The sequence below is a fragment of the Diaporthe batatas genome (assembly GCF_019321695.1).
Source record: "Diaporthe batatas strain CRI 302-4 chromosome Unknown Contig00004, whole genome shotgun sequence".
Classification (NCBI taxonomy): Eukaryota; Fungi; Ascomycota; class Sordariomycetes; order Diaporthales; family Diaporthaceae; genus Diaporthe; species Diaporthe batatas.
The window spans coordinates 2,335,148-2,349,546 of record NW_025408551.1 but is presented as its reverse complement, the minus strand read 5'-3'; the positions used below and the strand labels follow the sequence as shown (position 1 = coordinate 2,349,546).

At 56.5% G+C, this 14,399-nt stretch overlaps 5 protein-coding genes across 5 annotated transcripts; 3 read left to right on the top strand and 2 right to left on the bottom strand.

The window, feature by feature from the left end:
• Positions 1-328: 328 nt before the first annotated feature.
• Positions 329-2,221, bottom strand: KVR01_004326 (uncharacterized protein; the record flags this gene model as incomplete). Its single annotated transcript, XM_044789846.1, has 4 exons — positions 329-822; positions 987-1,055; positions 1,117-1,480; positions 1,541-2,221. 4 exons carry the CDS (start codon positions 2,219-2,221, stop codon positions 329-331), a joined length of 1,608 nt encoding a protein of 535 aa, XP_044646490.1.
• A 936-nt stretch (positions 2,222-3,157) lies between these two features.
• KVR01_004550 (uncharacterized protein) lies at positions 3,158-3,752 on the top strand (the record flags this gene model as incomplete). The annotated part of the gene is made up of 2 exons (XM_044790420.1): positions 3,158-3,441; positions 3,503-3,752. The coding sequence occupies 2 exons, from the start codon at positions 3,158-3,160 to the stop codon at positions 3,750-3,752; spliced, it is 534 nt and encodes a 177-aa protein (XP_044646714.1).
• A 485-nt stretch (positions 3,753-4,237) lies between these two features.
• On the top strand, positions 4,238-6,244 carry KVR01_004203 (uncharacterized protein). Its single transcript, XM_044788601.1, has 3 exons — positions 4,238-4,728; positions 4,837-5,125; positions 5,184-6,244. The coding sequence occupies exons 1-3, from the start codon at positions 4,356-4,358 to the stop codon at positions 6,142-6,144; spliced, it is 1,623 nt and encodes a 540-aa protein (XP_044646367.1). The 5' UTR covers positions 4,238-4,355; the 3' UTR covers positions 6,145-6,244.
• Positions 6,245-8,148: 1,904 nt separating this feature from the next.
• On the top strand, positions 8,149-9,413 carry KVR01_004495 (uncharacterized protein; the record flags this gene model as incomplete). Its single annotated transcript, XM_044784903.1, has 2 exons — positions 8,149-8,253; positions 8,288-9,413. The coding sequence occupies 2 exons, from the start codon at positions 8,149-8,151 to the stop codon at positions 9,245-9,247; spliced, it is 1,065 nt and encodes a 354-aa protein (XP_044646659.1). The 3' UTR covers positions 9,248-9,413.
• A 273-nt stretch (positions 9,414-9,686) lies between these two features.
• Positions 9,687-12,089, bottom strand: KVR01_004175 (uncharacterized protein; the record flags this gene model as incomplete). Its single annotated transcript, XM_044787279.1, has 1 exon — positions 9,687-12,089. The coding sequence occupies one exon, from the start codon at positions 12,087-12,089 to the stop codon at positions 9,687-9,689; it is 2,403 nt and encodes an 800-aa protein (XP_044646339.1).
• Between the last annotated feature and the right edge of the window lie 2,310 nt (positions 12,090-14,399).

Below are 14,399 nucleotides of genomic sequence, written 5' to 3'. Positions count from 1 at the left end.
CTGTAGGGACCACATGAACAAACGGTCGAGTGAATGCCATGTTGTTTGGTTCTCTCGACGTTCGTGCCAATCCGCTGTCGCGCCGGAGGTGAATGACGCCGTGGCCAAGGAGAACGCTACAGCTCGAGGGGTGACCCGTTTGTCGGCCTCTGGCCGCATGGGTGCACGAAACAAACGATCATCACGCACTGGAGACTAATTGCGCTGCTGAATTATTGGTATTAGAGCTTCATATTCAGTTCCACCAAACTGGTGAATATGGCCATCCGACACGCCAAGGCGTCCCTGACCTCGGACTGTATCAAGAATCCTGCATCCCGACAGTCGCCTATGCCTGATCATCATGCTGCTTGCCTTCCGCAGCCTCCATGACAATGTCGTGCGTCTTGAACTGCCGGGCCGGAACACCTCTCTGGAACAACATGTCCAGCTCCTCGTACGTCCTGCCACGGCTTTCCGGCAGCCTGAAGAAGCACCAGAGGAAGCAGACAAAGCTGATGCCACCAAACAGGAACCCGGCCTTGCCTCCCCAGTTGCCCTCGTCGCTGTTGAGCATGTAGGGCACCGCGATGGTGAAGATGATGGATGCCGCTGCCTGCACGGCCGTCCCTATCGCGATCGTCTTGGTCCTCAGCCTGGTTGCCGAGATTTCTGAGATGATGACGAAGCAGATGGGACCAACGGTCATCTGGTAGGTGAAGGTCCACACATCCATCATTGTGGCCATGGCCCATGTAGCTCCGTTATTGTTGACGGGGATGCTGAGGAAGCCGATTATGAAGAGTAAAACGGTCATGATGACAACTTCAAAAGTGTTAGTCACTTGTTATTCTTGCCAAAAGTGATGTTTCGGATGACTCCAAAACGCGGCGGATGGGGAGCCAAGAGGGGATAAAAACACTTACTGCCGCCTGTGTAGATGGTACGACGACCCAGCTTCAAAAAGAGTTAGCCACATGCGAGACGCGCGATGGGGCGGGATATACATACATAAGACATCAACGGCCAAGAAATGATTGTCCCCACGAAGCCCATGGCCGTGTTGCCCACGCCCACTAATTCTCCATGTTAGTCATGCTGTCGATCTTCAAACCACACAATTGAGTCGAAACTTACTGGCGAACGCGTCTGAACTGTCAAGACCGGCTTGTTCAAAAAAGTAATTGGCATACCCAATGAGAGGGTTGCCGCCAATGACCTGGATCAGGTACACCATGATGGAGATCTCGGTCCGCGGGAGGTTGCTGCCCCTGAAACAGTCGATATAACTCGTCGAGGACTCCATCTCCTGCTCGAGCAGATCAGTCTGCTCGATTCCAATCAACATCTGGTCGATATCAGGGCGGTTCTTGGCCGACGACAGCCGCAACAGAGACTTGCGGGCGTCTTCCTTCCTGCCCTGGCGAATAAGCCAGTACGGAGACTCGGGGGCGAAGGGAAGCGCCACGAGGATGACAGCAGGCCAGACCCATTGTACTGCCTACAACGTGTTTTGTTAGATCCATTGAGGCCAATCGACGAGCACAGCATGGCTACTCACAAAGGGGATCCTGTAGGCCCACTCGTCCAGGCGCGTCTCGACACCAGCCGCACAGCCCTGCCCGATGAACTGGCCGATGACAAAGGCCAGGTTCACAGACGCGGTCAGCACGCCACGCAGGGCGAGCGGGCAGATCTCGGAGGCGTAGGTCGGGGCGATGACGACGTAGAAGCCGTAGGCCAGGCCGCCGAGGACCTCGCCGGCGCACAGCATGCCGATGGAGGTGGAGAAGAACTGCACGAAGACGAAGATGATGGAGTAGACGCAGCACACGGCGAGGGGCAGGCGGCGGCCCCAGCGCTCCATGAACCAGCCGCTCGCGATGGCGCCGAGGATCTGGCCGATGGGGTTGCCCATGCCCAGCCCGGTCTGCCACTGGGCCGGGATCTCGTACGAGTCGGCGCCGCCGTCGCGCGAGACCAGCTCGCCGTACTTGCGCTGGAAGGCGGGCAGGGCGTAGAAGGAGGTGATGATCTGCGCGTCGAAGCCGGCCATGATGACGGCGATGCAGAAGAAGGCCGACCAGAACGTCGCGGCCGGGTACTGCCTCGCCGCCTTCCAGAACCCCGTCTCGTGCTCGATCCTCGTCCTGACCTCGCGCGTGGCAATCTCCACGCTGGCGCCATCTCGCTTCGAAGAGGCGTCCCCGTGGGCGCCCTTCTCATCTTGCGTCTCCGTCATGGTGGTCGTTGGCTTGTCGGTTTTGCTACTGAAGAGCAGGTCAACTGGTCCTGAGAGGAGGATGGCATGGCCCGGGACTGGCAACTTGCAGTTCCATGCATCCCCCTTCCGATTAAGTATGAGGCAGGCCACATGCCTGTCGGCAGACTTCCTCTCTGCGGATTAGCACAGGCTCGTATCTAGACATCCAGATCAGGGGAATTATCCATATCCGGCCCGGCAAGCGTGAGGGGTCTTATCGGCTTGAAGAGGGAAGACGGCACTTCCAGAGGCCAGGGGCTGACAGGCAGGCGATGTCACGATAACGCACGGAGAAATGCAGGCTAGCACGCATCCCACCCCGGGGATCTTCCTGTCCATGTAACCATCCGAGTAATACCGCCGGGGCCTGCCCACGACATTGCGGTCTGCTGCTCACTTGTAACGTAACTCTTGGCGGAGATTTTGTTGCTTTCTGTCTCTGGGCATTTCAATGCTGAAGAATGTGTCCCTGGATCAAGTGACGGCGGCCTGGTTCAATGTTGCAACCAGGCCTCGGATGTCGTTGGGTTTGCACGTTGCAGGAAGCATCAACGCGATCCCAGACTGGAAAAGACACTGCACAGTGCTAAGGTATCCCGGGGGCGGAGATTGGGGAAACGAAAACACTGTCTCCACTCGGCCCCTCACTTATCATGTGAGCAGCTATCTGCCTGGGATAGCCATCCCCAGTTGTCTAATTACACAATAGTTTATCGGCGGTGTGAAATCCACGAGCGTCTCTCAGGCTTTATCGACGGTCCGCACAGAAGAACAAAGGCTCACAGCATCCAAGGCCAGTCACCAAGGTCTCAAAGACGAGATATCACGAGTTCGGCATAACGATATAGATCTGACGAGCCCCAGCTCACCAAGACTGCCCAGGTGCACCGGCTTTGACTGTCGGGCGTTGGGACCATGGCCGTTGCAAACTCATTATTCGACCCTGCCCTGATCACGGACGAGGCGCGGGCTGCTTTCCCCGAAGGATATCACATCCGACCGCTGCAGAGGGACGACTATGGACGGGGCTTCTTCGACTGCTTGAGCGTGTTGACGTACGTCGGCAACGTCAGCGAGGAGCGCTTCGTGGAGCGCTTCGACTGGATGGCTACCCAGGGCAAGGGCATTCACTATTTCCTGGTCATCGAGCATGAGGGCCGGATCGTGGGGACAGGGACCCTGATCGTGGAGAAGAAGTTGTGAGTCGGACGCAACGTGATCAGCGCATCAGCGGAGACCGCCACGCTAACAACACCTCAGCATCCACGACCTCGGCACCGTCGCTCACGTGGAGGAGGTGTCGATCCGCAAGGAGTACCAGTCCAGAGGCCTGGGCTTGAAACTGCTCAATGCTCTGTCATCGGTCGCGAAATCAGTGGGCTGCTACAAGTCGAATCTGGGGTGCAGCGAGGCCAACGAGCCATTTTACGTCAAGTGTGGCTACGAAAAGGGCGGCAGGGTCATGTCGGAGTCGTATGAGGGCCCAAAATCGGACTATGAGAGGGGTTGATAGACACGCGTATTCAGTGCCTTCGGACTATAGAATCACATGAATTCTAAGACTTCATTTTTGAAAACCTCTACCACGCCGGATTTGTGCACTTCGAAACTATTGAAATGAGTATTTCATAGTGAAATCAAGCCTTCCACAGAGCATTGGCCCTCCAGTAAACCTTTGGACTGAGAAAACGGTGCATGAAGATAAGGCCTTCCGATCCCACGCTGGGTCTGTCAGTGCACAGGCCGGTTTATGACGGAAGAGGTCCGAAATCAGGGGAGTCCGACGGCAGACGAGAGGCTGCATGCCCCGAGGACCGGGAACAGAGCTCCGGATTTTTCGGATTACTGGGAGGTCCAACTGCTCAGGTCATGCCAGCTTAAGTGGAACGTTACATGGAGCCTCCCGTGCGGGCGGCGCCCTGCATGCTCCTTATCCGGCCCTCGACATGAAACCGGCAGCGGCCGGCCTCTTCCCTCTGCATCCCGGGTCGAGCTCCGCCCTTATAAACGAATACCTACCAGCCTTGGTAATATGCGCGCCCTGATTGCCGGAGGAAGAGCCAAGACATAATAGTCATCCCCTGGCAAGGAAACAAGTCATTTTTTCTTCACAATGGCGCCACACGCCGACCGGGACGACAACGAGGAGACCATCGTGCGCCTGCCGGCCCCCGAGCGGCCGCCCTTCTCGGCCTCGCCCCCGCGGATCCTCATCATCGGCGGCGGCAACCGTGGCATCGTGTACTCCAAGGCCATCAAGAAGTCGACCAACGGCGTGATCGTGGGCGTGGTCGAGCCCATCGCCGTCAAGCGGCGCCACATCGGCCGCAGGTACATCTGGGGCTCGGGCGAGCCGGCCGAGGGCCAGGAGTTCGAGACGTGGACCGAGTACGTGCGGTGGGAGAAGGAGCGCCGTGCCCGGGCCGCGGCCGGTGAGGCCGGCGTCCCCGAGGGCGTCGATGCAGTCTTCATCTGCGTGCAGGACCGTAAGTAACGGCCGCTGTTCTGTTCATGGCTTTTGCTCTTGCGATATTCGGAACGGGTCCAGCAAGCATCACTTGTAGCCTCTGCAGCAGGTAATTGACACGTACTAGAGTTGCACCGCCAGGCTGTGCTGGACTTGAAGCCGCTGGATCTGCACATCATGTGTGAGAAGCCGCTCGCACCGAACCTGGACGACTGCTTGGACATATATAGGGCTCTCTTGCCCGAATCGTCACAAACCCCGTCAAAGCTCTTCTCCATCGGCCATGTTCTCCGCTACAGCCCCCATAACATGCTGCTGCGAAAGCTATTGGTCGAGGATAAGGTAATCGGCGAGGTCCAGGCTGTCAACCATACAGAGCCCGTGGGTTGGAACCATTTCACCCATAGCTATGTGAGGTAAGTTTGGGCAGACTACAACGATCCATCATGGCTTATCATACTGACAAGAGACCAGGGGAAACTGGCGAAAGGAGTCCACGTCCGCACCATCCCTCCTCGCAAAGTCGTGTCATGACATAGACCTATTGTACTGGCTCCTGGCGGCCGGCCCAACAGGCTCCTCCAAGCCAGCCCACGTGCCCAAGGACATCTCCTCGTCCGGGTCCCTCCAGCACTTCAAGCAGTCCCGCAAGCCAGCGGAGGCGGGCAGCGCGACAAACTGCATGTCCTGCGCGTTCGAGCCGTCCTGCCAGTTCTCAGCCAAGCGGATCTACACCAGCCCCCAGCTCAAGAGCGAGAACCAGGACCGCTGGGCCCGCATCGCCTGCCCGGAGATGGAGGAGTGCATCGCCGAGGGCGGCCCCGCCGCCGGCCAGGCGGCGCTGCTCGCGACGCTCTCGGAGGACTACGACGCGTCGGCCACGCCCGCGGCCGAGGTCAGCAGCCGCAACTGGTTCGGGCGGTGCGTCTACGAGGCCGATAACGACGTGTGCGACAACCAGACCGTGACGCTCACCTGGGACGACGACCCGGTGGGAGAGGCCACCGGGCCCGCGGCGCTGGCCGGCAGGGGCAGCAAGACGGCGACCCTGCACATGGTGGCGTTCACCAGGAAGATCTGCCAGCGCCTCACGCATATCTACGGCGCGGACGGCGAGATCACCGCCGACAGCTCGTCCATCACGGTCGAGGACTTCCGGACCGGCGGCAGGCAGGTGTTCTACCCGTACGTGCCCAAGGGGGGCGGGCACGGCGACGCGGACGAGGGGCTCGCCCGCCAGTTCGTGCTGGCCGTCGACAAGGTCAAGAACCACGGCTGGGACGTGGCGCGTGCGCAGAAGGAGTACATGGGCTGTTCATTGGAGGATGTCATCATGAGCCACAGCATGGTGTTTGCGGCAGAGGACGCGAGGAAGGGCAGGGCTGTGGTTGACTTCCCTAAGTGGTGGGAGGGCAATGTTGTTGGGAGGCTGTGAGACCTGCGTGTGGCGTCGAGAGCTCCTGCTTCCAGACAGTCCGTACCAATAAATAAGAAGGCTTCATATGAAGCCGATCGAACAAGAGCTTCTCCATTGACAATCAAGCGCCCTATTTGAGCTCTCATTTGAACGAGTGCCGGTCTTTGTAAGGGCCCGTATAACTGGTGAAGGCGACGAAATGAGGGCATATGAACGGGTCAGGGTGTGGGTCGGAGGCCACCTATGTTGTCGGCCCGTCTGGTCTACATCCAAGTCCAGTCGTGGCTAGGCAGACTTGTGATATCCATCATTCTCCCGTGCTGAGACCAGTTCCGAAGTCTCCGAGCTGCAAGGCAGATCGAGCTGACGGTTCTGACAGTATCCAGGGCTTCAGAGATTATTTACCAAGCAGTGTGCAAATGTGCGTTTGCCAATGATATCCACCAATTGGCAACTAAATCAAAGAAAAGCTTACTAGGACTACTAATATTCAAGAATTGGCAAAGAACCTTGCAGGTTACCAAAGCCAGTCTCTGATGGGCCTCACTAGGGTTGAGCTCCACCTGGGCTTTTCCAAGTGCCCTACCAAGTGCCCTCCATGTTCTTTGTATAGAGCAAATGTATTATACTGGAAGATATTGCGTCTCTCGGAAATCTTTGCCTGGGTGAGACGAAAGATGATTTATTGAAGAGGAATGCGTGTCATCGTGCCCCGTTGACTGCACATGTGGGTAGACTTCAGGATGTTCGACTTGTTTCTTGGCCAGGAAAACCTCGAGGTGGCTAGCCGTGTAGCCACAGCAGTCAGTTGGCCATGTTGGCCGCCCGTCCAAGCCCAGCTCAGGCAAGACCCCGAGGGACTCCGGTCGGCACGATACAACGCAACTCACTGCAGTGCCATGTTGGCCATGGACTATTCGTATTCTTTAAGTTCGTCTATTCAGATGGAAACTTTAGTTCAAAGCCATTGAACGGATAGCAGAGTTCAGATCATCTCGTGCAATTTCCATCTCGGTCCTCTGCAAGAACTGGTAGTGTTGAAGCTGAGTGAGTTTCGAGTGTGGGTACACGTGCAGAACTCAGCATCAAGAAGTGACGACTAAAAAAAGGTGCGGCACCCACTTGGGTTGGGAACCAGGGCACTTGTCTTCGCTGCTGGAAGTGCAGTAATATTTGAGCCGCTCGGAAAATGACCGCTTCCGGTTTGTTGAACACTGAAAAGGCCAGCCGCCTGCGAGTAAGACTCAGTCAGACTGCCTCTGCCATTTGCGCCACCCGTTGTCTGGGAAAAACGAAGTTGCGCCCCCCCCTGGTTAAATAACCCCTGTTCATTGGTTAACAGAAAAATACTTATATAATAAAAATAAAACCTTTTATTCTTATAAAAATTATAAAAATAGTTAGTTTTTATTCCTTTTAATAATTAAAAAGATTTTTTTATTTAAATATATAATAATTAAGTATAAATATTTATAATTAATCTTTTTTTAAGAGGGTAGTAACCCTAATAGTTTTAAGGAAAGGATGAGAAGAAGCCTGATTCGTATGGTGTAAGTGGTGGTGTTTTTTTTGCTTTAACTGATGAACAGGGGTCATTTGACCAGGGGGGGGGCGTAACTTCGTTTTTCCCAGACAGCGAGCGGACCCCGACTGCTACAGCTCGTGCACTAGCGACTCTTGGCACACCGGTTCTCGTGCGACATACCTACTTAAGTGGCCAACCAGAGCGAGCGAAGATCGCCTGTAGGGCCGTTCTCACTCTTGATTAACCATCTCTCTTGATTCGAGAGTTTCCATCCTCAGACACTCGTGACAATGATGGATGGCCATCCACATATAAGTATGACCATGGACTGGCCCTGAGCTCTGGAGAATCTGCTTCGACTCGAACTCTCGTTGTTCTGCGATTCAATCCTAAATACCACATCTACCTCGCGCATTTTTACCTTCTTCCTTTCCCAGGACAGCTTATATTTGAGTATAGCTTGAAGCAATTCTGGTGCTCCTTGTGAATCAGTCGGGATGCCGACTCCCTTTATCCCCAGCAACATTCTCAGGCGCGCTCGTGGCTGTGTCGCATTTCTGGCGCATCAAGAAGGCCACTGGATGGCAAGCAATAGGCTTTTGGTGAGTAACTGACCTCTGTTTCACGTTTCCCCAGTGTCTTTGCATTATACTAACAGAGCCCTATAAGTCACCGGCGGGGACCCTTGAATCAGTATTCTTGATTCTCATCCTTACCTTGGACCTGGACCTGGACCTGGACCTGGACCTGGACCTGGACCTGGACCTGGACCCTGATCCCATCATGGATGCGAGGCACGTCGCTCTCCAGGATTTGTTCAATCGCTGGAATTCGCCATGGTCCAGCCAGCCTCGTACGTGTGGGTTGTTGATAGTTGCTCTGGACAGCCTGAAGCATGTCAGACACCACTGTGCTACTGAATGCTGGCCAGAAATAACACACACTCACGCGCAAGTTGTGCCGCTGCCACGCATCTTAGACACAGCAAGGCAGACTCAAGTCCACGAAGCCAGCGATGGCATCCATCGTCTGATGCCACCCGACAGGACAATCTCCTTCGGCATCGACAGGGAAAGTTTCAGGCGCAGCGGGATTCCCGACGAGATCACGGAAGTCGTCATCAGCTCAGCCGAAGAGATCGTGTCGTTCATCGGAAGACAAAACCTGGGGATCGGCTTTGCCCACACGCCAGGCTCCGACTCTACCGTCTTCGACATCAGCTACGACCCAGGTCTCCCTCCCTCAGCCCTGGCCCAGTCCTTCTTCCCAAGCGACCCGCGGACAAAATGGAAGCTGCGCATCTCCCAGGCCGTAGTCACCCCCCGGTGCAAACTCGACTACCTGCCCAACATCCTCGGCCACGAGTTCGCGCACATCCTGGGCCTACGCCACTGGAATGCCCACGCCCACGAGCCGGAACGGTCATTTCATTGGCCTAATACCAGGTGGGGGTGTAAAAGGTCTATCATGGCCACTGATGTTGACTTTGAATATATGCGGTTCTCTGAGGAGGATTTCCGAGTCATCCAAGAGATGTACTCGTTTCCCAATGGATACGTGCTCGCCGGTCGGAAGATAATTGACGTCTGCACGTAGAATTCATCTGATATGTCACTGTTTGGGAGTTCTTTCACCATTTTCTCTTCTGCCCCCCCTCGGCTCTTGTATTTTGCCTGGTCGTTATCAAAAGCACTTTAAGAGTTTGTTTTGATACATTTCACACGCAGGCATGAATGCATCAGTGGCACAAGTATACATCAACGAATTATGGGCCCACGATACAGACTTTCCTTTGTACATTTGTCAAGCGTTTATGATGATGGGGCAAGAGTTAGTTCTGTTTCTACCCTTCGTGGCAACGATATTGTGGCTTGCTTGATGTGGCGTATAGATACATATGTACGGCGTTCAATTCAAGATGAGACAAACGAAGCTAACGAGCGGTGGGACATGTGGAGAATATATACATTCTTAATCAAGCACCCTTATACACACAGACAGCTACATAAGCAAAGCCCAATCCCCACCAGACCCCCTAAACAGCCAACGCCGCCTCCGCCTCCCCAGCCTTAGCAACAATAACATCCCTCTCCGCCGCCGAGTAAACCCCCGCGCTCACAAACGCATCCGCAACAGACCCAACGACACCCACAAACTCAGCATGCGACGCAAACGGCGCCGCGTCCCACACGACATCCAGGAAGGTAGGCCCGTCCGTCCCGGGCGACGCGACCCCCGAGACAGGCACGTCGTACCGCGGCAGCCCGTCGTCGCGCTTGCGGTTCGCGACCCCGGTGTCCACGGACCCAAAGACCACCTCGGGCTCCACGCGGCGGAAGTACGACGACACGGGCTGCGCGTCGCTGATGTAGTAAGGGCGCACGGTCACGTTGCCACCGCCCGCGCCCGCGGCCCGGGTGGTGGTGAAGAGCGGGTCGCCGGCGGCGTTGGCGGCCGTCTGCACGACCGCCGCGCGGGCGTAGTCGCCGTCGAGCCGGAGGCCCCGGTACAGCGACAGCTGCCAGAAGGTGTCGTTGCTGCTCGGGGTGCCGAGGGCCTGCAGGAGGACGGGCCCCCACATGAGGGCCTGGGTGTCCGGGCGGTCGAGGGCGCGCTCGGCGCGGATGGTGAAGGGCATGCTGACCTCGACCACGTCGCCGGGGGCCCAGGTGCGGCTGAGGGTGAGGTACGTGCCCGGCTGGGCCCCTGCGGCGGCGGGGGCGGCCTCGCCGTTGACGGTGACCCGGAAGCCCTTGCGGACCCACGCGGGCACGCGCAGCTTGATGTCCAGCGGGCCCTGCCCGTCGACGGTCAGCCTGGTGGCCCCCTCGCGCGGGAAGGCCGTCTCCTGCTTGACGGTGAACCCCCTCTCCTCCCAGGCCAGCGTGGACGGGATAAACAGGTTGACCCAGAGGGCGGACCCGTCGGCCGAGCGCAGGTAGACCGTCTCCTGGTACTTGGTGTGGCTCTCCATGCCCGAGCCACCGCAGCAGGTGCCCGTGTTGCCAAAGTCGCGCGGCGTGCCGGGGCTGAGCGGCTGGAAGTACGTGAGGAGGGGGTCGTCGCCGCTGTCGGTGTCGCCGCGGGACCCGGCGATCATGTTGAACAGCCCGCGCTCGTAGTTGTCCATGTAGGTCGCGTTGTGCTCGTGGAGGAACAGGTTCCGCGCCAGCTTGAGCAGGTTGTACGTCGTGCACGTCTCGGCGCCGTCCGAGGCGATGGCATTGGCGATGTTGTCGCGGTTCTGGAACAGCTCCGCGTTGGTGTCGGAGCCCGGGTAGCTCCCGGATGTCCCCCCGCTGGCGAACCCGCGGTGGGGCTCTACCCAGCCGTAGAAGTTCTTGGCCGCCGCGAAGTACTCATCGCCGCCGCCCTGCTCGAAGACCCTGAGATAGCCGATGAACTGTGGGACGTGGGTGTTGGCGTGCAGGCGCTGCTTCCGGCGCCGGCCCGGGATCTGGTCGGCTGGCACAACCAGGATGTCGCGGTCCTCCACGGCGGCGCCGAACAGCGACTCCCGGTTGTCGAAGGCCTTGGCGGTCTGCAGGTGGCGCTCGTCGCCGGTGATCTGGTAGATCTCGGGGAAGACCTCGTTGGCGCCACCAAACTCGCCGCCGATGTACAGATCCCACATGTAGTTCAGGTCGTCTCTGGTCAGGTTCCCCTTGTAGTCGGGGTGGTTCTTGTCGCCAATGGTCAGCGCAAGATAGGCCCAGTCGGCCATCTTCTCGACAACCCGGAGGGCCTGGGTGTTGTTGGTGTTGTAGTATGCGTCCAACAAGCCGCGCATGATCTTGTGCTGGGTGTACCATGGCGCCCAGGTGTTTGTGCTGAGGTTGCCTCCATATACAGCCCAGCGCGGTGGACCAAGCCTCAGCACAGTATCTTCCGGGAGCGCACCCAGGTAGCCGGCATAGGTAGGAATCCATTGTGCGTCGGGACCTGAGCCGGCAGTGCCGTTGAGCCGGGCAGTGATGGCGCTCTGGCAAGACGCCAGCTCGTCCACCAGCCAGTCGAGCTTCGTCTTGTATAGCTCCTCGCCATGCTCGGCGTACGCCTGGGAGAGAGCAGTCATGTAGTGGCCCGTCCAATGCCCACTGAGCAGACCACCATCCTCCCAACCCCCCGGAGGGGATACATCGCCTGGGTTGGGGCGGCCAGCTTGGTTGTTGAACAGGACCATGAACTTGCGCTCGTCATATGACTCGAGGAACCCCTTGATGCGGTCGCGCTTCTCCTGCATGAGGCCGTTCCCAAGCTTGACCTGGTCCAGGCGGAAGGGCCGGACTGGCGCTGTACCTCCGGGGCCGAGGTCTGCTGGGACGTCAGCCAAGACGCCCATGGTGATTGTGCCATTGCCGGCGAGCGCAGCAGTCCCCAGGGCGAATGCCTTGAGGAGCCGGCGCGGGCTGGACAGGACCTCTTGAAGCCGTGCCATGGAAAAGTGTCTCTCTCTAAGCGGAAAGACGATGTTAGCTACGAGTGTGAGTAGTGTGAGTAACTAGGTTAGTAAATACACCTACTATCTTGGCACTTCAATAATAGTTGTGCTTAAAAAGAGTTATTCCCACCAAAGGCTTGTCGTGGAATCCCCGGGACGGCATGGCACCCGCAGCGATAGACACGATTCATACCATCTTATAGTATACCCCGTAGGCCATATCTCGTGTTTAATTGCTGCTAAGGGCCTGATAAGGAAGGTAACTTTGTTGCCGGCTGAGCGATATGAGCGATCGCTGCCCCTCTTGCCACCCCTGCGGTGCCAATTACCCCGACTGCCAGACTGCCTGGACGGATCAACGACCTGATTCCGAGGTCGTCACTCCGTCGCTGTAACGTTGTTAAGCCCACCAACCACGAGGATTACCGCCGTGGCCGGAGCCTACTTCTGGTCAGGCTCAGCTGCTCGAACCCAAAGTGGATGCATATCTAGCGGTATGGAAACGTAGGTCGTCTGATTCGTACGCTAGCATGTCCACTACATACCACCTCGAGTCGGGATCTGAACCGACTACACGCATACATATGCATGCATGTCTTGGATTCCGGCTCGGCAGGGGTTGGACGCCAGCCGCATAGAGCCGACGGGTCTTGTTGGGCGGGTGCCAAGGCCTGCCGGAGCTGTTAAGTGGTCACCGTGGCACTTCAAAGTTGCCTATACGCATCACAGTGCAAGCCTTGTTTGATGGGATGAGCATTGGTATCGTGCCCAAGGAAACGGAGACATCAGCAACTGGATTCAAACGCAGAATAAGCAAGCTACAACGCAGAGTCTGTACCTGATTAGCAATCTGATCAAGACACTACTAACCTATGAAGCCCGAACCAAGCGGACCCATGGTTCAGGATGATGCTGAGCGCACAAGGAGATCCAGCGGTCCGGATTGTTTCCTCCGGACTGATACCTAGGTACTTTTTCCCTCGAACACATGCTCATTCACCTCTGGGCAGGTGACATTGTGGCTCCTTCGTATTGGGCCAGGACCACGACAGAAAGAGTCCAAACGCTCCTTCCTAAGTATCTACCCTCCACTTGACTTTCATGTTGCCATGGTCTCTCCATGTGGGAAGTTGTATCTCAGGTGCTCCCACCTGGGAATTCCATCAAGAAGTCCAGTGATATTGCGTTTCCGGCGGCATGTGCCTATGTACCTAGGCACCAAGTATTGTATTCGTATCATGACCACTACTGGGTCACTCTAGCTGTGCCACGACAGCATAATATTCACGTGGATAGTCTTGAATGTAGAATTGGTGCCGAACAAACTATGTAGTACGTAAAACAGAAAGACGCCACAAGATGCAACGAAACCATGGCACCTGGGAGTCATGAAATAGCCCGAAGAATAGTGGCAGTATTCGGACCACTTGGTCTTCCGAGGATGCTGACCGTATTTACTCTGCTCAATGTAGCAAATATATCTAAGGAAAGCGCCAGTTTCGTAAATGATATCACCCAGATCTCACATCAAGCGGGCTTCCACAGCCGCAAGATTTCGAGTAAAGAAATGTGCCTTCCCTTATGAGCAAAGAATTTAGGTAAACAAGGGAAGAGGAAACTGCAATCATAACAAAGTCTTCCAAGGAATAGATGGTCAGAATGACTCCGTGCCATCTCCCCAGTTCTGCTCTTCTCTCTTCTCCCTTCTCTCCTCTTCTCTTCCAGACCAACACACCATCAACTGTACAATCCCCATCTTCAAAACATTCGACTCCAAGCCGAATCTCCCATCAATACAGAGTACTTGCTCCTTTCCCATCAGCGCGACCCCCCAAATACCCGCATTCCACACGCCGCGTCCTCCTCCCGGCACACACGTCGCCGTCGGCACTTGTCGTCGAGACGCACACCTACGCGAGCCGGACACTTGCCCAACGGATCCACCACGCAACCTATCCACATCTCCATCCCAGTTTTCCCCTTCCTTTGTTTATCTCCCACTTGGTGATGCTGAACTCAGTGCTTGCCCCCAGCCTCGCCCTATTTCACCTTCTTTTTACCGCAACGACATTGCCTCAGCTTTGGTCCCCTCCGTCCCACGGGTCATCATCATCGGCGCGTTCGGTGTGTACAAACATGAGCGTTTTTGAGGGTTGACATCCCTTCCCTCTGCAACAAGGTGGGTATCCCCACATGAAAGGTTATTGTTACGATATGAGCGTCCAGCGAAGATTAGAAATATCCAGTAGCTTTAGGGGGGTGCCCACAAGTGTCAGCGTTAGCTGACGCCCACCAGGCAAGACAGAA